At 36.5% G+C, this 23,742-nt stretch overlaps 1 protein-coding gene across 1 annotated transcript; it reads left to right on the top strand.

The window, feature by feature from the left end:
* Positions 1-1,582: 1,582 nt before the first annotated feature.
* LOC129740121 (uncharacterized) lies at positions 1,583-15,617 on the top strand. Its single transcript, XM_055731723.1, has 3 exons — positions 1,583-2,228; positions 2,307-2,496; positions 14,585-15,617. The coding sequence occupies exons 1-3, from the start codon at positions 1,862-1,864 to the stop codon at positions 14,949-14,951; spliced, it is 924 nt and encodes a 307-aa protein (XP_055587698.1). The 5' UTR covers positions 1,583-1,861; the 3' UTR covers positions 14,952-15,617.
* Positions 15,618-23,742: the final 8,125 nt, after the last annotated feature.

Raw genomic sequence — 23,742 nt, 5'->3', positions numbered from 1 at the left:
ACTTGAATCCTCCCCGACCGCCTTCTTAACGATCTTTTCAACACGACCGTAATAGGTGATCTTAATCAAATGTGGAGGCCCGGTCAAACTCCTTGATACAGTCACTCACAAAAATTGTGATCGCAGTACATTAAAAGTTATTTGAAGATAGTCAAATTCCAAACAAATACTGTGGACAGGATATTTTATACCGATTTGAATGCTTGACTGCTGGGAATTACAAACTAATTAAATATTCTGAACATGAGAGTGCGCACCCATTTAGAACATGAACTCGAACTTGCACACTAAACTTGTGTTCAAGTATGTTTACAAATGAGAAAGTTCAACACGTTCTTTGATGGTAAAGTTCAAGTTTGTTTATAAACTTCTTTACACATCGCACATGGGTTGCTCTTTGAAGACTGCTTATTGATGATTGTCTGGAAATAAATCATGTGCATTAAAGTTATTCCATTGGTCAGAGTAACCCCAGTCAATGGTACTGTTTTTTTTACCTTTTTAAATATTGAGCAATTTTCCTGCAATTAGAATTTGCACTCAGTCGTGCGAAATATAAAAAAGGGTTAGTTATTTGTATGGAATGATTTGTTGAAGTGATTGTTTTTTAATTTTCTTTTTAAGCTGACTCAAAAAACAAATTTAACCTAGTTTTTCCGCATCATTTTCTAGTAGCTTGGAAGAAAAACAAACTCGGGGTTTTGGTAATTAAAAAATCCAATCCTCCTTTAGATCATTAGCCTTGAATTTCGCCTTGAACTGTAAACAATGCAGGAAATTGTGTTTCACCAAAAAAAAAGGCAGCAAACAAGCTAGCAAGAAATTCAAAATTGCTACCGCCTTGCTACACATAGGTATACGAAGACATGGCCCCTACCTGCAGATTATTAAACTCTTATCACGTTTTTGCGAGTTAGCTTTTCCGAAGGCACTTTCGGCGGTATGTTGGTGTGTTACTGTTGATTGGAAGGAAAATCGTTCGCCTCGTCGGCTGGCGAGTGTGCCTTCTTCTTCGTGGAAATGCCAGAAAGGAAAAGCCTTTTCCAGCCGGTCCATCTTGGCGTTTGGCTCGTCGAGGTAGCTAGGGTGGTGTCTGGAGGAGGTTTGAGTTGTGCCGTCGTCGTCTTCGCGTGCCATCTTCACCAGGGAGCCGCTGCACTGATATCTGGTTTGGCCGCGCCGCCCCCGCCAGGCAAATTAATCCAATTTGAAAGCGCTTGATCCTCGCATAGTTTGGGGAAGGTTTCGTGTGTAACGGGTTGTGGGTGGACGGGTGGGTGTTGTTGTTATTGTTGTTTTGCAAAACCGAAGGGTTTTGGGCTTGAGTGATTTTTCACGTTTGTTGTTTTTTGCGCCACAGGTCCGTCTCGTAGTTTTCCCTCCTGTTTTTCGGTCTTTGACGAAGGCTTTGTTTTGCCTGGTGGTGCCTTATCAGTTTTCGCAAATATTTTTTTTCGATGCATTGTTTCGTTGCGATTTGTTTGGAGCCTTGTTTCGTGTTTCGTACTCGGGGTGGGTGGGGATATGTCGGTGCTCATCAAGTGTGAAATGGATAAAACTCGTTGTAATTTCTAAAAATCTATCATTTTATTGCTTCTTAGTGTATAGTGATAACGTACAAGACGACAGAGTGGAAAAGAAGGTGGTGTTACAAATGAGCAGCAGATAAAAGTGTGTGGTTACCTATCCTCATCTGAACAGTTTCCATCGGCTGTTCAAGGACTGCAGTAGTTAGATAAGGGAGCGCGAGCCTCCAAAGTGTTTCCCAAAGTAGTCTGTAGTGGCCGAAGTGTGAAACACGTGAATCTCAATCCAAATCCCTTTAACCTTAACCCACACTCACACACATCTAGTTAACAAAATGTATTTCAAAAAAGTGGTCTCGTTCCTGATCATCGGCGTGGTTGCGTCCCAGTGTGTTCTAGCCGAAGAAAGCAACGTCCTGAACGATTTGAGCTGGTCCTGCGCAAACAACGCAAGCTGCGTAAAACATTTAGCTAGCGATGTGGTGCACAAACTTAAGGCACGCAAATCGATCAACTTTGGGGTGTTCAGCATCGAACCCGTTGAGCGAATTCCGCTTACCGTCGAAGGACGTTCTTCCCGGGCGCTCGACTTCCTGAGCGGAAATGCCTTCAAGTTCCCACTGGGACCAATGGTTCTGAACATCGAACGCTCCGCCGACTACTCGAACTACATCGAAGTTTCTCTGCTCAAAAAGGCCGATGGTAAAGTTTAACTAAACTTTCAGCATTTGTTTCAAATAACCCACATTTTTCCCGATCTTCTGTCTTCCTCCAAACCAGGAGCACGATCCCGTACACGTAAGCACATCCGCTTCTTCGTGCCGGCGTTCCTGGTTTTCAGTCAAATCGGCTGGTACGCCCTCGCCATCGCCGGTGTCAAGCTGCTAGCGATTAAGGCTTTCTTGGTCGCCAAAATTGCCCTAGTTGTCGTAGCAATGATGACCATGAAGAAGCTCATGGAACCGGTCTCGTAAGTATATTTGCTGATGTTGAAAATTACTGGTATCTTATCAATTTCTTTCATCGATAATCGTATTGGAAGAAGCTTACGTTGAATTTATCTAAAACTAACTAAAGAATCCAAATCCCAACCTTCCAAGCAACATTATTTATTTACAATTTTCTACGTTTTAATTCGAACCTTGAAACGTTTTTTTCCTTATCCAATTTTAAAATTGGAACCCATTTCAAACTGATTTGCAGATCATTTTAAATTTCTTTGTTAGAAAACTACAAGATCTGTTTGACGTATTTGCATAGTCACTTGGTAACACAAAATACAAAAATTTAACAAGGCGATGTTTTAAGAGTGGGTCCGTGTTCGAATAGTTGAACCACTGATCATACTGACGGGACACTTAGAACAAAAATGCGATCATTTTCTGGCTAATTTTTTTCGTCACATTTAGCAGGTTCGCAATACCGACGGTAGGTGACGAACCTACCATTTTTCCGATACAAATGCTCTGTAGGAAAATTGTACCTGTTTAGCCCGATTTTATCGTTTCAATTGCCAATTTTTTTTCGAAAGTTGGGTGGAACTTTCTAACTGGAATAGCATTTCTTCAAATCGATCGATGCGCACTCTGGAATCGTTATTGCGTACTGTTGGAAAAATTATCCATCAAACGAAATCGAGTGTTCAGTCAGTATGGTCAGTGGTTGAACTCTGATTTGTCAACTTTTTTTAACGTTTTATGAGCGATGGTAGCGAAAAGTTATTCTTTCCCTCCTCAAGTAAACCTTGTAAGATCTGTCAAAATTTTTGTGAAATTTTAGCTGCATCCCCCGTGCACTAATGGAAAACCATAACCCAAATTCGGCAGCGTTCCCGTCGCGTATGAGATGTTATGAGATAAATCAAGGGTGAGGAGCAAATATTTTATCCATGACAATTCAAACAGGGTGCAATTGGATAAAAAGTTCAAATTTTAAAGAATTTCCAAAAAAAATAACTATACTTCTATTAGAGTTTTAGATAAAATTTTCCTGAAAACAACTCATAGAAAACAGAAAACTTCTGAAACTTAGTTTAGCATAAGGTTGCCAGAATTTTTTCCACTTCCATCCGGGCCTAGCAATTCCGGGCTTTTTTTCAAAAAAAACCTGGCAAAATCCGGGCATGGATTTCAGTTTTTCAAATCCAAAAACCGGGCAAAATTTAGGTGTTATTATACATAAAAGCAAAGAAAAAATGCAAAAAATGAAATTAATATTTTATTATTGTAATTGCAGACTTCCAAAAAGTTATTGGAACACTTTAATATTTAAAGGTTTATAAAATAAATCGGCGAAATTATTTGAAGCAAATTTCCATACCGTTAATCGATTTTGCTGAAACTTACTCAAAAACTTTGATTTATTTTTGGTTTCTTTGTAAAAATTGTGAAAAAATCCGGGCAATATCCGGACTTTTTTCACGAAATCCGGGCAACCGGGCCGAACCGGACTTTCTCGAAATTTTGCATCAAATATCCGGGCAAACCCGGATAAATCCGGGCAATCTGGCAAGCTTAGTTTAGTAATTTTCGATTTTTACCCAAAATTAATAAATGAGCCAATATGACCCTTCTAAGTTAAACTCGCTTTTTGCTAAGTTTTTCCAGGATCCATTTTAAGAAAATCGTAACTAAATGTGAAGCCTGAATTTTGAACATTTTCTAAAAACAATCATAGGCACCTAACTTGAACGCTTGCTTGTTCATCTAAGGCTATGATCATTTAGTATCCGGGCAGTTACAAACGTGTGTATTTTGAAAACTATTCATTTTATCGAAAAACTTTGTATGGAGGAAATGAAGGTGTTAATATTACATTTAATCTAAAAATATAAAAAAAATTATGTATCAATAATTTTAAGAAATACTCCTACTTTTTCATAAAATCTCTTTTTTATCTTTGCACACTTTTTCCAGTCATGTATTGATTTATTATTTTTACCACAGAAGCAAAACCTTTGCAAAATCATGATATTTAACACAAACTCACCTGGAAAAAAGAAATTGGATTCTAGTTGGAACCTTTTCACGAGTAGGCATCTCGAAGAATTTGATCTCTTAAATCCGGTTTTAATATAAATTTCTATGTCCATCAGGACATATCTGTCACATTGCGTAAAAACCGGTTGCACAGATTGCGATCTAAGGAACTGCTCACTATTAGTTATTTACTTGGTGTCTACTAGTCAGACAACACTTTTTGACTGCGGGAAATGGATTAATTTCATTATTTAAGGGGTCTGAAATCAGTTATCCCCAATAACAACATACTTTTTACCATATTTAAGATCAAGGGTTCTATTCCGATGCTTAATTTGAACTTCGTGTGAATCCTATAGTGGCTCCTTTCATTTCTAAACCATTTGGCTCAAAAATGAATCAGAAAAAAATTAACAGTTTATGAGTTTCAAGTCAACAATGAAGAATTTTCGAAGCGCAAAATGCGCAAAAGGCGCAAAATTGTGCAAAATTATTTTTACCATGTCTTTTTGCATCGTAAATATCTCAAACAAACGCTAACTTAAAAATTTGGCAAAAATAGATAAGATAGTCCTTTTTATAACCAACACAACGCTGCTAAAGTTTTGCATAACCGATCTCTAGTAATGTAGCTATCGCCGAAATGAAGTGCCCGGATGCTAAATGATCATAGCCTTAGGCAGTTGTATAGCTGAAATGTAAGCGTCATTCGCCAAATCAGTCAAAAATTAACGACCGCTAATTGAAACCCGTTAGAAATTCGCTGAATTGGTTGGAAATTGACATTTTGACAGGTTTCACTTCCACACGTGAACTGGGGGAACATTGATCACTTTCTTAATTCAATTTCGAATATTTTGGAAGGGGTTGTTTTTTTTGTAACATTAAAAATGTTAAAAATACTAACTGAGGTAAGGAGTACAAAGCACTTTTAAAGCATGATTATTGATAGCAGAATATTCAAACGACATTAGTGGCTTTAACTAAATGTTCGTTACAAAACCAGATTTCATGTTTCGGGGTAACTTTAATCAGTATGATTTAAACGTATTCCAACAACTTCCAAATTTTTGTTTTGATGCCAATTAGCACAGAAGGCTTAAAACATCAATAACAGTATTTTTTTGTTGGGACTCAATTGAATTTTTGAACGTTTTCTTTCAAAAACAGATATACATAGGTACCGTAATCCGGGGTAATATTGATCACTATTTCAATATTTTTCAATTATTTTTTCTGTTAAGGGGAATGTGGCATGTTTCATATTTTGAAAACCAGTACTGGACTCCTATGAACGTAAAACATGGTTGCAGAAATTTATTAGACTCCATTAAATTTGATTTAAAAATCGATTACGTCTCTGTTTTGAATCTGATGCATTGAGGAACAATTGGTCATTGGTTTCGACGGTTTTTACGAGTTTTTTTTTTCATCATAAAGGATACAAAACACCTTCAAAATATTTACAAATGCTTGTTTGTAAATTTTACCTTGCTTCTGTGCGTTTTCTTTTAAAAACATTTATAATCGAAAAAAAGAATTTTTTTGGTGCTTATATTTAGGGGCAAAAATTAAATTAATTGATAAATAGTTTGAGCTACAAAATACAAATGAAATTTTACCTTCACACAATCCTGTAGGCTCTTCCACTATTTCCATTTTCATTTTTTCTTCATAGTTAATCATTTGATAGGGTTCGTATCCATTTGTCCAAGGCTTTTAAATGCAAAAAACAGTTTTCAAAAATTCAAACCATAGACTGAGTTATTGATGATAATATGCAAAAATTTATTGTTGGTCAAAGTTACCCCGGTGATCAAATCTCTCCCAGTTTACGGTACTCAAAAGATGGACAATGTTGCTGCATACATTTAGGGGCAAAAATTATAACATTTCTCAATAGTCTTTGGCCAAATAACACATGAAATTTTACCTTCATGCGGTTCCCCAGGTCCTTCTACTGTTGCTATGTTCTTTTTTTATTCAAACTTAGCCATTTGATAGGGCTTTTAGCCATTTGTTTTAAACAGGCTTTCTCATAGAAAAGTTCAGTTTTTTTTCTAAATATCAAAAAATTATCGTAGAATGACCATAAAAATATCTCTAAAACTATACCTAAACAAAGGAAAATAGTTAAAATTTCATATAAAACAACCCACTTGCTTCTAAATGCTATAATTTTATCAGGAAAGGTGTTTGTTTGTGAGTCTACGAAAAAACAGAAATTTTTAAACTTTTAAGCTAACCTATTAAAGTAGCCTATTTAGAACTCAATTTACAGGCTTCAAAACGTAGCAAACAGTTTTCAGATATTTTAACTCCAGACTTAGTTAATGATGGTTATCTGCAAAAATTTCATTTTGATTAAAGTTATCACGATGATCAAAGTTTCCCTAGTTTACGGTACTTTTCAACTCCCAAGTGATAATCTTACAAATGATTCTTTTAATTCTTCATTTCGGTACTTTTTCATTTGGTTAAACATAATTTTGGAATTTCTCGTTCACTTCAAGTAAAGAGACGAAATGTTCCGATTGGATTTTCCATTTTTTGTTAATGTTTTTCCTATCTTACGAGAAATTTTTCCTACCGAATAATTTGGAATGACCCGACCCGACCCCAAATGACCCGACTTTTCAGAAAGTTTTGCACTGCATGCTTAAATTGATCCTAGGCCTATTACAAGATCTCATGCCAAATTTTGTCCAGATCAGATTATATGGGTTTTGAGACATTTTTTCCGGGAGGAACATGAAAATCCAGATTTTCATCAATAACTTAGGCCGTTGGATCTGACCGAAGCCATCTTAGTGGAGTGTTCTATAACCTTATTTATCCAGTTATGAGCTTTTTTTAATCTTTACACATATGTCCATGAAACATGAAATTTAAATTCATTGACAATCTTTGAAACGAGTCGAAAGGTTCTGCAACACTTAAACTATTTTGAAAGGAAGAGTGAGTGGAGTTTTAAAAAAAGTATACTCTTTAAAAAAAGACATTTTATAAATTAGTTGCTTTTGTCTCACTTGGAAGATATGATTTTCCCATAATAAATGTTAATTTCAAGCTTGTGAACGCGCTCAACAAAGCCCAAAATTTCGGATCGTATGACTGATTTGTGCTAAGGATTTCCGTTTTATATAAAAAAAAATCTTTTCAAAAAGTTAATTGAGAATTTGCTTTTCGTGAAAGTGGGATTATTTGTTATGAATGTAACTTCTGTAGCATCTCATCAATCTTCATGAAACTTTCACATGACATTGAAATGCTCCCCAACAACAGCTGAAATCTTTATCATACAATGTAATTCAGTTTGACGAAGTTCTGATTTTTTTCTGGATTACAAGCGCCAAACAATACTTCGCTCAGATGGGATGAAGGACTTCTAAACTAATCTGATGAAAATGTAGTCCGTAGTAGTCCTTGCAATACCTAACAAAATGCAATACCTAACAAAAGGCATTAGATTACAAAATTTTCAACTTAAAAAACCGGGCAATATCAGAGCAAATCAGACCAAAATTTAAATTAGACCATAAAAATTCAAGTATAAAAAAATGGAAAATAATCATATAAAAATATTTTTTTATTGAGTCAAATCTGCAGCCCCGAGGAACTGGGGTATGAATCGGCTTTTCCTACTTTTTCCTTTGAAAAATCGTACTAGCTCGGATAAAACCGAGCAATCTGGAATGCTTAGTTTAAAGCTTAGAGCTACTTTGATATTGTACAGAAGCAAGTTGCACGAATTTCTATACAAACACATGGTATTTGAAATGTACAAGTTAGGCCATTCAGCTCTCTTTCAACGTATTGGTAAAAGGCCCCGAAAAATAACTATGGAAATACTGGCAAATGTATGAAATTTATCAAAAAATCTCAATTTCTTAAAATTGGCAAGAAATAAAACTATGAGAAAAATATGCACTGATGCATTTTAATGCAACGAACAATACTTGGCTTTTCAACACCGCTAAATGAAATATGCAATGGTTTTGTTATTAAAAAGGACATCAAATATTTTTTCAATTTTTTTTTCCAAAAAACAACCTTTCGAGTGCCTTTGAATTAAAGTTAAATAATGAAAAATCATTAGTAATTAGGTAGCTCACCATTTCTTCTGCAGATAAAACATGTCAATGTTAAAAACAATTCGAGTTTTTATCAGTTGCATGTAATCAATAAAATATCACATCTTATCAGGCGTTTATCTTATGCGACCAGGTAGAGAATTATTCGATGTGCAAAAATGAGGCTAGAGAAGATTGAGCGTTGTTGTCTGATCCGATATTTTTTTGCAGCAAAAAATCTTTTAAAGCCGTATTTCATCAGTAAACATTCCAGATAATTTGAATCAGTATTGTTTTCGGAAAAATTTAAAAAATGGCAAAGAAAAACGATTGACAAATCACCCTTATAAATACCTATAAATATATATCCGGATTTCGAATTTGAAAAAAAGTTGGGTTTAATTTTTTTTAAGTATTACAGATTTAATTTTTGCTAAGTTCGAGGTATTACCTAAGAAGCATTTAAAAACGCTTTTCATTTCTCGTGCTCAAAGAAAACGTAGGTATCTGCAAAAATAATACGCCAACAAAAATTAAGACCATTTAGCGATTGCCGAAAAGGTGTTTCAGTGCTAAGAGCTGTTTCTGAGCATTGAGAAGGTACAATTTGAGACAAAACCTTCAATATGAAGCAGATATTGTGGAAAAAGTTAATTATTTCCAACTTGAAGAAATTTTAAGAGAAAATTCAATTCTTTTTATACTCCTTTTTTTTAAATGAGTGCAAACTCCTTAAAAAGCAGTTATGCAATCTAATTTTGATATGAAGATTTACCCAAAAAAACTTATCTATTTTTAATCAAAATGATTGGAGTTAACACATATATGCTTAAAAAGGATAAATTGAAGTTTTTAAGTGATAAGCGAAAGAAAAATGAAAAACCTGCAACGCGAATGTTAAAAAAGTTGTTTTATACAACCCGATGATTTTTTTTCGTGTTTCGGATAGCCTTCTCTATAAGGTTGCAAATTTTGAAAGTTTCCGATTTTTTCCCTTTCTTCTAGAAAAGACACCGAACAACGTTTTCATCATTTCATAGGACCTCATACCTACATGTTTAATACAAATAAAGAATTTTTTGTAATCAAACTTTATATGCTTCTGATTTGTAACCTTTTAGTTCTTGGTATGAGGTTGTTTCTTTACCGATTGCTACAAACTTATAGTTTTGATTACCTTATACCATAACTCTTGTATTATTTTTAAAATTTTCAATTGTTAATAAAACAACTTTGACAATTAATTGAGTGCAAAGTACGATTTTTTCACCACTTCTCTAAAAATCCTGTTGTCAAGCTCATGAAAAAAAAATATAAAGATATGTGTGCTTTAAGCTTGAGCAAAGCAATTAATTTAAGCAAAAAATGACTATTTGCTCCCATATGTTTTTCGATGCCTTTTGGGTCACCAAGCATCGTTGAAAAAAATGAGATGATTTGGTTGATTCTTGACTTAGCGCAACGCGTTTCAATTTTGTATGGAAGAAGAAATTTTCGCACATTAAATCATCCAGAAAATTCAAATAAGCTAGAAATGAAATTGGTCTTTGATTTTTGGTTTTGACTATTCTTAAGTTTAATTTTTTGCTAACATGATTAGCAACTAAGAATTTCATGAAAAAAATTATAACCATTTAAAATAAATAATCTGAATCCATTGAAAAGTATTCGATTAAATTATTTCATGAAATGTTTTTGCAATGGTAATATAAATCAATAAATTCTCTGGAAATGCAATGCAGTTTTATGAGATTTTTTATTTCCATCCTTTGGTTACACAGCTTTCAAATAAGCCGACAAAAAAGCAAAAACTTTAAAAAAATCTGAAATGAAATGTAATTACATTTGTTCACATGTTGTTCACATGAATTGTACTGCAAGAATCAGAAAAAAAAATAATCGAAACTTGATTTTTTTTAACTTTTAGTACATCTCTGGCGATTTTTGAATGAAAAATTTTATTTTCCCATACAAATTTCCATTCAAAATTAAAACTCGTTGCGCTAATTCAGGACTGAATGGATCGTTTCCAAAATTTTTACTGCTATTTCTGGCAGCATAAAAAATCAAAAAAGATTATAAGAGCTGTAAAAATTTGAGAATTTGAAATTACCATACAAATCTTGCAGCAGTCTATTGCATGCTCATGAACTGAGTAAAATTTTTTAAATCTTTTTAAAGCATATTTACAAAAATTGTTTAAAGCGTGTTTTCTCAGTTTTTTTTGACTTTGAAAAACTTATAAATTAATAATTGTGGTTGAATATTGTTCCATGTTTTTTTTTTTTAAATTTCAAGATTTTATAAAAAGTTTTCAAGATAATACATTTTGTACAAATCGGTAAAAAATAAAGGTTGAAATAAGTATTTCCATTTTCAATTTGGCGCATTAGAAATCATTCGGAAGTTTTTTATCTAGGCTTTTGGGAAGCGCCATAAAAATGTCTTGATACTGAAAATCAATAACAATATCTCTTGGATGATTCTTCACGTTTTCTCGAGGGATTTAAGGTTAGTTAATGCACCCTGAAAGTATTAGAGTTGCCAGTTCAAAAAAAATGAAAACGGACATAAAAAATCGAACAAAATCATCTTTGTAGATTATCGTCTTAGCTGAAATGCTCTTTGACTGCACTGCAGAGTTCAATAAATTTCTTAAAATATGCCAGAGCGCTGTTTTTAATCGTGATCAATGATTCACCTAGTTGACGAACGATTGTCACATATATTTTAGTTTTTATTCAATGATTTGTATTTCAAAATGATTATCAGCATTAAAAATTTATTATTTAAGCAGCATTAAAAATTTAAAAAAAATAATTAACCCCTGGCAAATAATTTTGTGTGTTTTGTTCTAACTTCAGATTCTATCTATTCCATGACTAATTAAATTTAACTTCACCTCAATAACAGTATTTTCTACTTTAATTGACTTTTTTACATTTTAATCAACACTTGTTTGTCTTTAGTGAATTTCAAAGCAATGCACTCAAAAAAAATTGATATATATTTAGCAACTAGTACGTTTGGCTACATTGCATTAGGTAAAGATATGAAGTTTGCAAATAATGCAACATCAACACCAAGAGAAAAACAAACAAAACTTTCGTGACTTTGCGTAATTAAAAGACAATCGATTAAAAAAGGAGGATAGATTTTTCTTCTTTTGTTGCTACTCTTGTTAAAAAAGCTTTTATTTTGAATCACAATTTAAAATAAACCAAATCAAGAATTGATTTTGTATTTCATTACAACCGTGTTTGCATCTAGTAAAGAATTGTAATGTGTTTTCTTTAACTCTTAAATCCGTTTCAATTGCACCAGAATAGTGTTGACGAATTGAAACCATTTGAAAAGTGTAATGAAATTTTAATGACATTTTCATTATAGTAGGGGAGAGTGGGGTATCATGGGCCATGGGGAAACGTGGGCCACTTTTAATATCTCAGATGTTTGTTAAGATAAAAATCTCAAACCAACTGTCATCGTCGTCGCTTTGCGTGAGCATATATTCCTATACGTTGTTGACTGAAATACGCATCATATGCTTCTTTAATTTATCAAGCAAAAGAAAGTTAGAAAAATTTACTTGCATAATTGAAAAAACACCCGCTAAGTTCATCGATGGGGAACCAAAAGTGCATAACAAAAATATGCTCATACGCTTATGATCTTAGTTTTGTCATGATCTTTCACGTGGAAAAGGAATTTTTGATGAAACATCAATAAGTCACACAAACGCAACCAATATGCAAATCATAGCTTTTGGGGAATCGTGGGCCACACATCTTGAATCACCTATATTTTTATGTTTTTATACACATTCAGAACTTAAAATACGTTTTTCCTACCTGTAAAGTTTTCTTATGCCAAATGAACAGTTATGAAAAATATTTTGTCCATCTTATATAGGAAATTAGCCAAAACGTTCGCGAGCTAGTTTTTGAATTCTTTGCCGTCATACACAGCTCGCTTTTTTATTTCATCATCTGAAATTGCTTTAAAATAACGAACTGAATTAGGAAATCACAGTTTTGGGTCAACTCATAAACTTTACTTGTAATTTGGTCAATTTGGATTTGGTGACCCACGATTCTCAACCATTTTTCAAAATCCAAGAAATATTGCTTTTTTTCAAACAGTCAGAATTAGGTGAAAATAAATTATTAAAATTTAAAAAAAATACCTTATGATACCTTGAAAATGTAGAAAACCATACCATTTTTTATTTTCATTTTATCTTTTATAATAAAGAAGTTATGGAACAACGAAAAAAAGTGGCCCATGATTCCCCACTCTCCCGTACATATTGTGTGTTGCCTGATTTCAATGCCATTGTCCCAATCGAAATCAGAATACAGGATGCCTTAATGTTTTGAATTTTCAATTTCAATGTTAATGTTTTGAATTTTCAATTTTAAAATAATTAGAAGTTGAATGCCACAGACTTAAACATATGAATCAGTCCATCATATAATAACTCCTGCTTGTCTACTCAATTTTAATATTTATGCAATTTTTAAAATTTATTTTATAAATTTGAGCTTGAAATCCATAACGTTCTATTGCATAAATTCTTGATTTTGCAAAGATGACTATTAACTGGTTCAAATTTAGTCATTGCAAGAATAATTATCAATTTTTGTTATTGATTTTTTTTTTGATGTTACATATTTTCACTGAGTGGTGAATATTTTAGAAATCTTGAGACAGTATTATGGTTCTATTATTTCCTTTCTTAATGATAATACGTTATTCTGATCCCTGAATACGTATACGTATACTTTTTGGTTCTAAGATGATTGGTATTGCTGTAAATAGCGATAATGCTTAACTGGTGCGTCTTGTACAGTTTTCCCCTATATATGTGCGTTTGTTTCCCGCTTCCGGTCGAAATTACCCAAGAAGCTGCCGGAAATTTGGTGCCGCACATTCGAAGAAACTTAGATTTAGCGCTGCCAAAGAATTTTCATTGCAGAATGGGTCGGTCCAGAAAAAAATTATGAAAAAACGGTTTGGAAAGAAATGTGGAAACATTTCAACAATCAAACCTCCTTTTCGGATACTTTGAGAATTTTCAACTTTCTGTTCATTCCCGTTTTCTAAATTGGAACCTGCTTTCCTTGAATAGCATATCATCGCACATGTAAGTAAATACATTAGTTTACATTTGCGGGTCAAAATTACTCAAGAAGCTTCCGGACAGTCGATTCCGAATATTTGCACACATTTGTTTGGTTTTTTTTAGAAGCACTGCTACAGAATATTCTATTCTTTTTTTTTCATTTATAGAGGATTTTAACCATTTTGGTCATTCGTCCTCTTACTATTTATTCTCTTACTTACTGAATATTTATTGCAAAGTAGATCGATCCAGAAAAAATGCGATGAAAAAGGTGTTGAAACATTTCCATAATCGAACTTTTTTTTGAATTTTGAAAATTTTCTTTTCATTCCCGTTGAGATAGAATAAATGTGCTTAATTTAGTTCACAAAATGCCATTTTTTCTCCTTTCCACAAACCGAGTTTTGAGTTACATTTCTTGATCGTGCAGCTACACAAACAAATTTCTGCGCACCCCAATTCCTCTTCGTAAAATTTTGTAAACAGGACGTGCGAACTGTCATTACAAAAGGGAATTACGTCATCGTGAATCGACCCATAAGGATGACCAAGGCGAATTAAGTTAGGTGGTCTAAACTGCCAAACAGCATTTGGAGCGTTAAATGTCGAAACGGCCGAAACTGACGCGAAGAAAATATTGATTATCAATGACGTCACAGATCATATCACTATTAAAATAATGCTGCTCTAGCTCAACTGTTTTTTAACAGCTGTGAAAATCTCGGTTCGTTTCGTCTTCTCTGTCGCATACAACCCTCGTATAATTTTGACAATTTTGGACCATTTTGGATCCATAATAAAGATTAATGGACTATATTTATTATTAACTAAGAAAAAGCTTGATAAAGTTAATTTCATTTCTTTCCATTCTACTTTCTGCAGTTACGCCCCGTCGTACTTCGATCATCAGGAGCCCTTCATGATGCCGTACAGCATGGACTTCCACCATGGCTTCCCCGGACACGAAATGTACCCGATGGGAATGGGCGCTCATCTCGGCCATCACGACGGAGCTTCGGCCCTGCACGCCGCCGAAGGTGGTCTGGGAGCCGCTAGCAACGTGAATGCCGTCGTCGACACAAACCAGGCCGCCGACAAGTCAGTCAACATCGGAAGCAGCAGCAACTCGGGAGCGGCCGTAGCCAGCAATCCAGCAGCCAGCTCGAACGATCGCCTTCACTTCCCCGGTGGCAAAATCAAGCGACAGGACTTCCTGTACCCAGCGGTGCAAACGGCCAAATTCTACTAGGGATCGGCTGCCGGAACATTAATGTCCCACTCATACAAAACATTCCTCCCCCAAATCCCCCTCCATTCCCCAAAAACACATACACACACAAAAATCACAAACACACCCAAGTCCCGAAACTAGGTGGAACATCCACCGGTCAGGGGACCGAAAGCCAAAGTCAATAGCGCCGATAGAAAGTCTACTACTACTACCTCTAAGCCGTAGCCAAAAGTAAAAAAAGAGTCTGAGTTGCGCTGATTCCCCGTCCCCTCGTAACCCAACAATTCCCCACCCCCAAAAAATGGTAATCCAAAATCCAAAAAAAATGTACCGAAGAAGAATCGTAAACCCCATCCCGATAGCCCGACCTGATCCAACCTCTGACCAGAGATGAAGAGACCGACCAAAAGGTGTAATCCAAACACGAGACCGGAGATTCTACTCGCCCCGAAGAACTGTTTTAAGTACGTAGCCTTTAGTATTTATTCGGAGTTCCATCCAGCTGGCTTGATGGGGAGCAGCGAATCGCGGCCGAGTCCAAGCCAAAGCCCCGGACTGGAACCCAACTGGAAACTGTTGTAAAAATATGCTTCCGCTTTCACTGAACCAACGCTGTCGATAAACTTATTATTTATTTATTTATTGAAAGAACTGGGAAATTAAAGAAAATCATGGTAATAACAACTTGAGACTTTTCCTTATCCGAGATCTAATCTCTTAATTCGAAAATTGTCCCTCCACTTTACTTTACATTTCGCTCGAATGGGTGCCTAGTGAATTGATTCGGGAAAGTCGCGTGAAAGCTTCGACGCTTTGCAGCAACTCATGCGACGAATCGTCCAAGTCCAGCAGAAAAGATTCGTGTTAGCATGCAAATAAACATCTCTAGCATACGGACGGCTAGCTCTCTGTTAACCACTTTCCTTCTAATTCCTCGTGCTCACCTACCGTTTCCTGATTCCGTGTTCTGCACAAAAACAACAACTATACCATTTCTCAAATTAGAAAAAAAAAATCACCTCTGGTTGTCCAGCCGAGTAAGCATCGCGATTAATTATTTTCCCCCAGCAGCTCCGCCTTTCGCGAAACGATCGTCTCGCGGCTGCTTCACCAAACTGGAAAATTGCTCGCCTCGTTGGGTGTTGATTCATACCTTCATATGAGAACCGGTTGGTGAGCATGAATGACTACCTAAGTATACATATGATAAACAACGATTGCGGTGACGACGGCGGCTCTCTTCATGCGAAAGCTTGTTAATCTTTTCTAATTAGCCCGAAAGTGGTTTAGATTCGACAATCTGGATGAAACGCTGCTTACCCATTCGTTTTTTCGGTTTGAATTTTGTTTGATCCATTTTGGCTGGTATGAAAAAAAATCTCTTTCCATTCATGTATGCTCTTATTCTCATGAATTCAAAGATCAAAGCATCGAGTTGAAGGATTTGTGATATAATAATGTTTTTCGATCGTTAGAGCTGCTAAGTATGTTTGAAATATTTTTCACGGGTTGTTTTTAAATCAGAATCCATCGTAGCTTGGGTCTGAGATGGTTTGTAAAATAGTTTCAAGAATCTCACTTTTAAAATGGAACACCAGCCGAATGATTAAGGTGATTTTCATAAATATTGGTTCACGAGCACACATTGACACAAGAAGTTGATTTATTTTGCAGAATAAATTCTCTAGCTTTTAAATCGGTGGGCTCCCATTCAAAACCATTGAAAAACAAAATTTTATACTTATAAAAATGGAGGCGTTTTCTTTGTAACACCACCACGATAAACACACGGTCGGAATGAAGTAAAATTCGGTACCCAAGGATTTTTCGGGTTAGAGTTGGTTTCTTTTATAGTTTCAAGAATCTCACTTTTTATGCAAGCGAGGCTCCCATACAAAATCAACAAGGAACACAACTAGAACCATTTTAAAATGATTTTCATGAAAATTGGTTGACACAAGAAGTTGTTTCATTATGATTATAATTTTAATGGCATGTGCGGCGGAATGAAAACTAGAGAGAATTTATTTTATAGAAATTTGAAAGAAAGGTGGATAGACAGGCATAAGTGCGCCAATAGGAGAAAGCTTGATAGGTGTGAAGTTGATTAATTATACGGAATGAACAAATTGGACAAAATATTGCATACAATATCTTTATATAAAAGAATTTATCAATTTTGTCAATAAAATATCTTGTACATTATTCAATCTCGCTTTCGAAATTTTCGAGAAATTCGATGGAGGCCCCAGAAAACGAAACAAGGAATTGATATTTGTTCCAGCCTAAATAAAAATAAAAAAGACATTGCATGGTAAATACACAGAGCGGGTGGAGATAAAAATTGATAAGATTTTTTGGCTTAAAAGCTACTTTGTTTGAATTTTTTTCAAAGTTTATGTACTTATGAAAATTCGAAAGAAATGACGTAATCCATAAATTGAAAACTCAAGGCATATGCAGCATTTATAACCAATTTTTAACGATGAGTTAAACCACTGATAAACATGGGTGAAGTTGAGATAAGTTTTTTTTATCACATGGGAGAACAATTCCCTTCACACCGATAGACTTCGACACTCAACCATTATAACTTTCATACGCCATCTTTTTTTTATTCTTCTTCTTCTTCTCTCCCTTTCATCTTCTTCTTCTTCTTATATTTCTACTCGCCGATACGATTTTTAGCACGACTCGGAACCGTCTTATAGAGTATTTCCTGAGACAGATTGTGGTAGGGTAAATTTTTGTTTTTGTTTTGAAAATTGTCAACGCCAACTGGTCGCGAATTTGATCTTTGGTGATAAGCACTGTTCAATGATTTCTTTTATAAACTTTTTTCTAACTAAAATCATTAACATACCTGTAGAGAATATTGGTAGGATAGTGAAAATAAAACATCTGAACCGTAATATGTATGGCATGATTTATGGTCCACCCTCCCTATACCATTCGAATGTGCATCTCGTAATAGAAAAGTGCTTCGTATGTTTAATGCTCACAATTAAATACGTATGTGTTCGTGTGTTTCGATATGTAAGTATAACATTTTTGAAGAGCGAGAAAATATTCGTTGATGGGAGAGATTGAGTGAGATAGTATTTAAGGCCGATTGGAATCAGGCCTAAGTTCGGTAAGAGATGTTAACAAGTATAGTTGATTCGCGTTTCATTTTCTGAAGAAGAAAAAACGATTGGTTACGACAATGCCTTCATGTCTTAACTTGGTATGAATTCACAATTGATTAAATAAAGAATTTTTATTCTCCTCACCAAGGCGCGCTTACAAAACCACTACAATAGCATTGCCAATTTTATTTCGTTACTATCTGGTCATTGAACACGCGTAATGTTGTTGTTATGTTTACCCTACCACGATATGCCGAGCAAATGTAAACATGAGAAATCAGCTGTTTGTCTGACGAGTGGGGGAATGGCTTATCAACAAGCTCCTGTTATGGTCCAGTTACTGAGACTATTTCTAGCGTTACATTTCATAAGGGCGAAACTAGCAGTTAACTCGAAACGAGAAAAACGCGTTTGAAATTTCGGAATATCTTATCAAAAATCCTATTTACAAAATCGACCCCTTTTTGTTCAAGAAAATCAAAAAATGTGCATTATATTCACATATTATTCGTTGAATCTCAAAAACTTCAACTTTTTTCTTTAAATTTCAGAGATTTTCTAGTTTCGCCCTTCTTTGTTAATTTTTGATTACAGTTACGCCTGTATGTAAGTTTCGCCCAATTGATCGGCCGTTTTTGTTTTGGTTTTGAAGTTTCACCCTTTGGTCATTCACGTAAAAACTAATTAGGCCGTTTTGTTACACACAGTCAACTCAGTTACGCCTATTGGCCCTACACGAATAGAAAAGCTAACCCCATTTTGAATAGGCGTAACTTCACGTTCCAACGAAAATGCATCAACAGGAAGTTTCGTCCAATAGAATTTTATCAATTTTTTTAAAGTTTTGAGTGATTTTAAGATGGAACCGCGTTTATAAGGTAAAGTTTCGCCCTTTTGACATGTTACGCTTGATTTGGCCAGTGAATCCGTTCATACTCCGTAGAGTTTACAATCTTTTTATAAAGGGTGTTCGGATCAAAAAGTGTTCATACTTAATTGCGTGTGAATCAATTATTTGTTTATTAAAAAAAAGTCAAAGTATCTTTCAATATGAATTTTAATGTGTATAAAAGATGAAAAAATGCTCAGTTAAGATTCCGGTTGACCTAGTCAAAATTTGCAAGCCTTTCGATTGACGCCTGCCTTCAGAATTTGTACAGTTACCTTATCCACTTTCTTCTCCGCAGAACGTCAGTTCTCTGTGAACTGTTTGTCGCTGCTAACATTTTTTTTGGTCTTTTTATGGTTCTGCTTTGCTATCGCTGAATATTTTTCGATTGTGCGAAGTTCTGGTCCGAAAATCCTTATCAGGTTTTTTATATGAATGATTAGAAACAATACGGCGAATTTATGTTGACCACTTTTTGAACCGATCACCCTATTTCCTTGGGCATCAAACTCCATGGCCTTTTTTCATAACGGCAGGATGACAAATCCGGCAAAAAAAGCACAGACAAGTCATGTTTTTTCAATAATTTCCTGTTTGACGGTCCCGGCTGCAATGAAAATGTCTTTATACAAGCCTCATGTACAGATAGCTTCCCAAACAAGATATTTCTTGGAAAACATTGATAGTTTAATATGCTTGAAAATGTCTGCCACCCTTCCCCACCCTGTTGCAGCATAAAATTCTTGTCCCGGAAGCTGTCTGAAGTCCGCCTTGGCGTGGGTTTCGTCGTCCATTACAACGTAATCAAACTTTGTCAACAATGGCGTATACAGCTTTCGAGATCTTGTTTTTGCCGTAAGGTTTAGCTTTTTAATGCGATTAGCTGTCACCACTCACTACCTTTTTATATGTCGATAGACCGGATCGTTTATGCACGGCTGTAGACGATATTCCCAACTTATTGGCGGCATCTCGAATGGAGATATTGGAGTTTCGCTTGAAAGGGCTAGCCACTCTTTCGTTCGTTTAAGCGGCTCCTGGATTTAGGTTTTCCCCCAGATCCCGGCTTCCTAGTTGTCAAATACGCTCCCCGAACACTTCTATTACTTTGGTGACGGTTGGTTTTGTCACATCTAATGATTTGGCTATTTCTGCGTACGTGTAGTTTGGGTTTTCCAAACGCATGTACAGAATTTTGATTCGTAGCTCCTCTCTCTTGAACACCATTTTAAAAACTAACGACCTTATTTCGAAAGCCAAATAGAAGCATCATTCTGCACACACACACACATGCACGCACACACACACACACACACACACACACACACACACACACACACACACACACACACACACACACACACACACACACACACACACACACACACACACACACACACACACACACACACACACACACACACACACACACACACACACACACACACACACACACACACACACACACACACACACACACACACACACACACACACACACACACATACACACATACACACATACACACACACATACACACATACACACACACATACACACATACACACACACACACAATTTACGACCGGTGTCTTACAAAATTTCCTTAACCTAGATTTAGGGCGGCGGGATTCGATCCCTGGACCTCTGGCTCATAAGTCAAAGACTTTCGCTATTAGGCTTCACGACCATCCCTTCAAAAAGGTCAAGTTTGTGGAATTCGGAACAGTGGATGGTTTAGGGATGAAATGAAGATGCAGAAAATAAAGTTTTTCTATATGAATAATTAAAAATAAAAGTACAATTTGGCAACACTGAAGATAACACTACACACCAACATAAAATAAACTTCTATGACAACGTTTTATATCTTGGCAACACTAGGCAAAACGAACAAAACAAAGTCAGTCATTGATCTATTGTTGTGAGCGACAATGGCTGAGAGAATCTCTGATTTAAGAATCGTAAGAATCTGAAAATCACGACATTAGCATTGTTGGTAGAGTAAGCAATAGGAGTGCAGATGATCAAGGCTGCTACCTACCTACCTACCTAAGGGTCCAGCGCCGATTGACCGGCACATAGGGCTGAGATAAAAGATCTCCACTGCTGGCGATCCGAAGCCAGCGTCTTCACGTGCTGCCAGCCAAGGTTCTCGTCAACTGTGCGGATTTCAGAGGCTAGACTTCGCCGCCACGAGCTTTTGGGCCTGCCTCTTCTTCGATGCCCATCTGGATTCCAGTCAAGCGCCTCTCTGCAAATCTCGTTTTCATCTCTTCGCAGCATGTGCCCAATCCATCTCCACTTACGTTCCCGAATCTCGATTTCTAGCGCCTTTTGATGACACCGGCGATGAAGTTCAACGTTAGAGATCCAGTTGCCAGGCCACCAAGCGCGGATGATGTTCCGCAGGCAGCGATTCACAAAACAAAAACAAAACAAAGTCAGTCATTGATCTATTGTTGTGAGCGACAATGGCTGAGAGAATCTCTGATTTAAGAATCGTAAGAATCTGAAAATCACGACATTAGCATTGTTGGTAGAGTAAGCAATAGGAGTGCAGATGATCAAGGCTGCTACCTACCTACCTACCTAAGGGTCCAGCGCCGATTGACCGGCACATAGGGCTGAGATAAAAGATCTCCACTGCTGGCGATCCGAAGCCAGCGTCTTCACGTGCTGCCAGCCAAGGTTCTCGTCAACTGTGCGGATTTCAGAGGCTAGACTTCGCCGCCACGAGCTTTTGGGCCTGCCTCTTCTTCGATGCCCATCTGGATTCCAGTCAAGCGCCTCTCTGCAAATCTCGTTTTCATCTCTTCGCAGCATGTGCCCAATCCATCTCCACTTACGTTCCCGAATCTCGATTTCTAGCGCCTTTTGATGACACCGGCGATGAAGTTCAACGTTAGAGATCCAGTTGCCAGGCCACCAAGCGCGGATGATGTTCCGCAGGCAGCGATTCACAAAAACTTGCAGTTTTCGCGTCGTCACCGCATATGTGCACCAAGTTTTATACCCGTACAGCAATACGGATTTGACGTTTGAGTTGAAGATTCGGATCTTAGTTCGTAGAGAGATCTGGCGTGACCGCCAGATGTTTCGGAGACTCGCAAACGCAAATCGGGCTTTTCTGATCCGGGTTTCGATGTCCTTCTTGGTACCACCATCAGGCGTAATTTCTCTACCAAGATACTGGAAGCACTCCACTGTCTCAACCTGTTGTCCAGCTACCACGAAATTGGAACGATTTTCTGTATTGATTTCCATCGACTTGGTCTTTCCGACATTGATTTTGAGACCTGCTGCCTTGGAGCTTCCGGTGAGGTCGTCGAGTTTGCTCTGCATGTCTTGATGTGTTTGGGCGAGCAAAACAATATCGTCTGCCAGGTCAAGGTCGTTCAGTTGCTCCATGGTTGAAGGATTCCACAGCAATCCTCGGTTTGGTCTACAGTCAATCGATCGATTCGATGAGATGGACTAGTTTCTCTGGGACCCCTCGTCGTCTAAGAGCAGCCCAGATATTTTCGTGGTTCAGTCGGTCGAATGCTTTTTCGAAATCAACGAACACCAGCAGAAGAGAGTCCTGGAATTCGTTGATTTGTTCCAGTATTATTCGTAGCGTTGTGATGTGGTCCACACATGATCGTCCGGATCGGAATCCAGCTTGTTGCCGTCGGAGTGTAGCGTCGATTTTCTCCTGGATCCTGTTCAGGATCACTTTGCAGAGTACTTTGAGGGTTGTACAGATCAAAGTTATGCTTGTTGGCTGCTGCTACGATTGTTTGAAAAGACGGATTGGCTCTAGCGCTGATTTTTAAGACTGCTGCTCCGATTGCTTGTTTCTGATTCGGCCACCGGCAAAAAGACGTAATGGCTAAAGAAGCGCAGATTTTTAAGGCTGCATCCAACATGACTGAAGTAAGGTGTAAACACTTTGGCAAAAAGTAGACGAGGGTTCGATGCGGCGAAGGGGGTAAAACGAGGTGAAATTTTGACAGCTGGATGTTGGCTGGCCTTTGTTTTTCAAACATAGTCTTTGGCTAATCGTCAAGAGATTGCTCAAACACAAATTTTTCCTTGACTTTTTCCCAGAGTGTACGTATTTTTGATATTTGCATTGATATTTGTTTCATTGATCATTCATTACATTTTTTTGTAAGATAAGAATGATACGTGGTAGAATGTGTTTTATGTTACAGTAAACTGGGGTATTGCGAACCTAGGTCAGGCAAATAGAAATTTTGCTGCAGCATTTTTAACTGTTCGACAAAAAAATTGAGCACTTTTTGAAAAGATTTGTAATCGTTAATGATAAAAATTTGTGCCGGAACCAAACAAAATCAACAAAGCCGTTGTTTCATAGATGAGGCATGCTCAGTTTGGTGAAACTTGTAAACTTATCCAATGCAAAACTCTCTCAACGACTTAAAAAAAAAGAACGCTGCACACGGTTGATTTGGCCATTTTTAACGATTTCACGATTTTTGAATCCGACCACGTTTTTGACTTGAGTGTCCAAAATTAATTTTCGTCTCGCGGCTTCCATCACGTGTTCCTTTTTTGGAACAAAACGAAGCGTATTGAAATTTTCAGCACTGAAAGAGGAAACATTTCTGAACAAAGTACTGTCAAAAAATTCCAGATCCGACAACTAGGAGCGCAACGGTATAATAAACAGTGCGTCCAGATTTGTCGTGATCCATGGCTTAAGGATATATTTAACTATACATTCTTGGGTACTTACTTTGATTTTGGGTTTGTAATATTTGAAATGAATATGCAAAACCCAATG

The sequence above is a fragment of the Uranotaenia lowii genome, chromosome 1 (assembly GCF_029784155.1).
Source record: "Uranotaenia lowii strain MFRU-FL chromosome 1, ASM2978415v1, whole genome shotgun sequence".
In the NCBI taxonomy this organism is placed as follows: Eukaryota; Metazoa; Arthropoda; class Insecta; order Diptera; family Culicidae; genus Uranotaenia; species Uranotaenia lowii.
The sequence above is the reverse complement of the archived record's forward strand: the minus strand, read 5'-3'. Positions and strand labels throughout refer to the sequence as shown.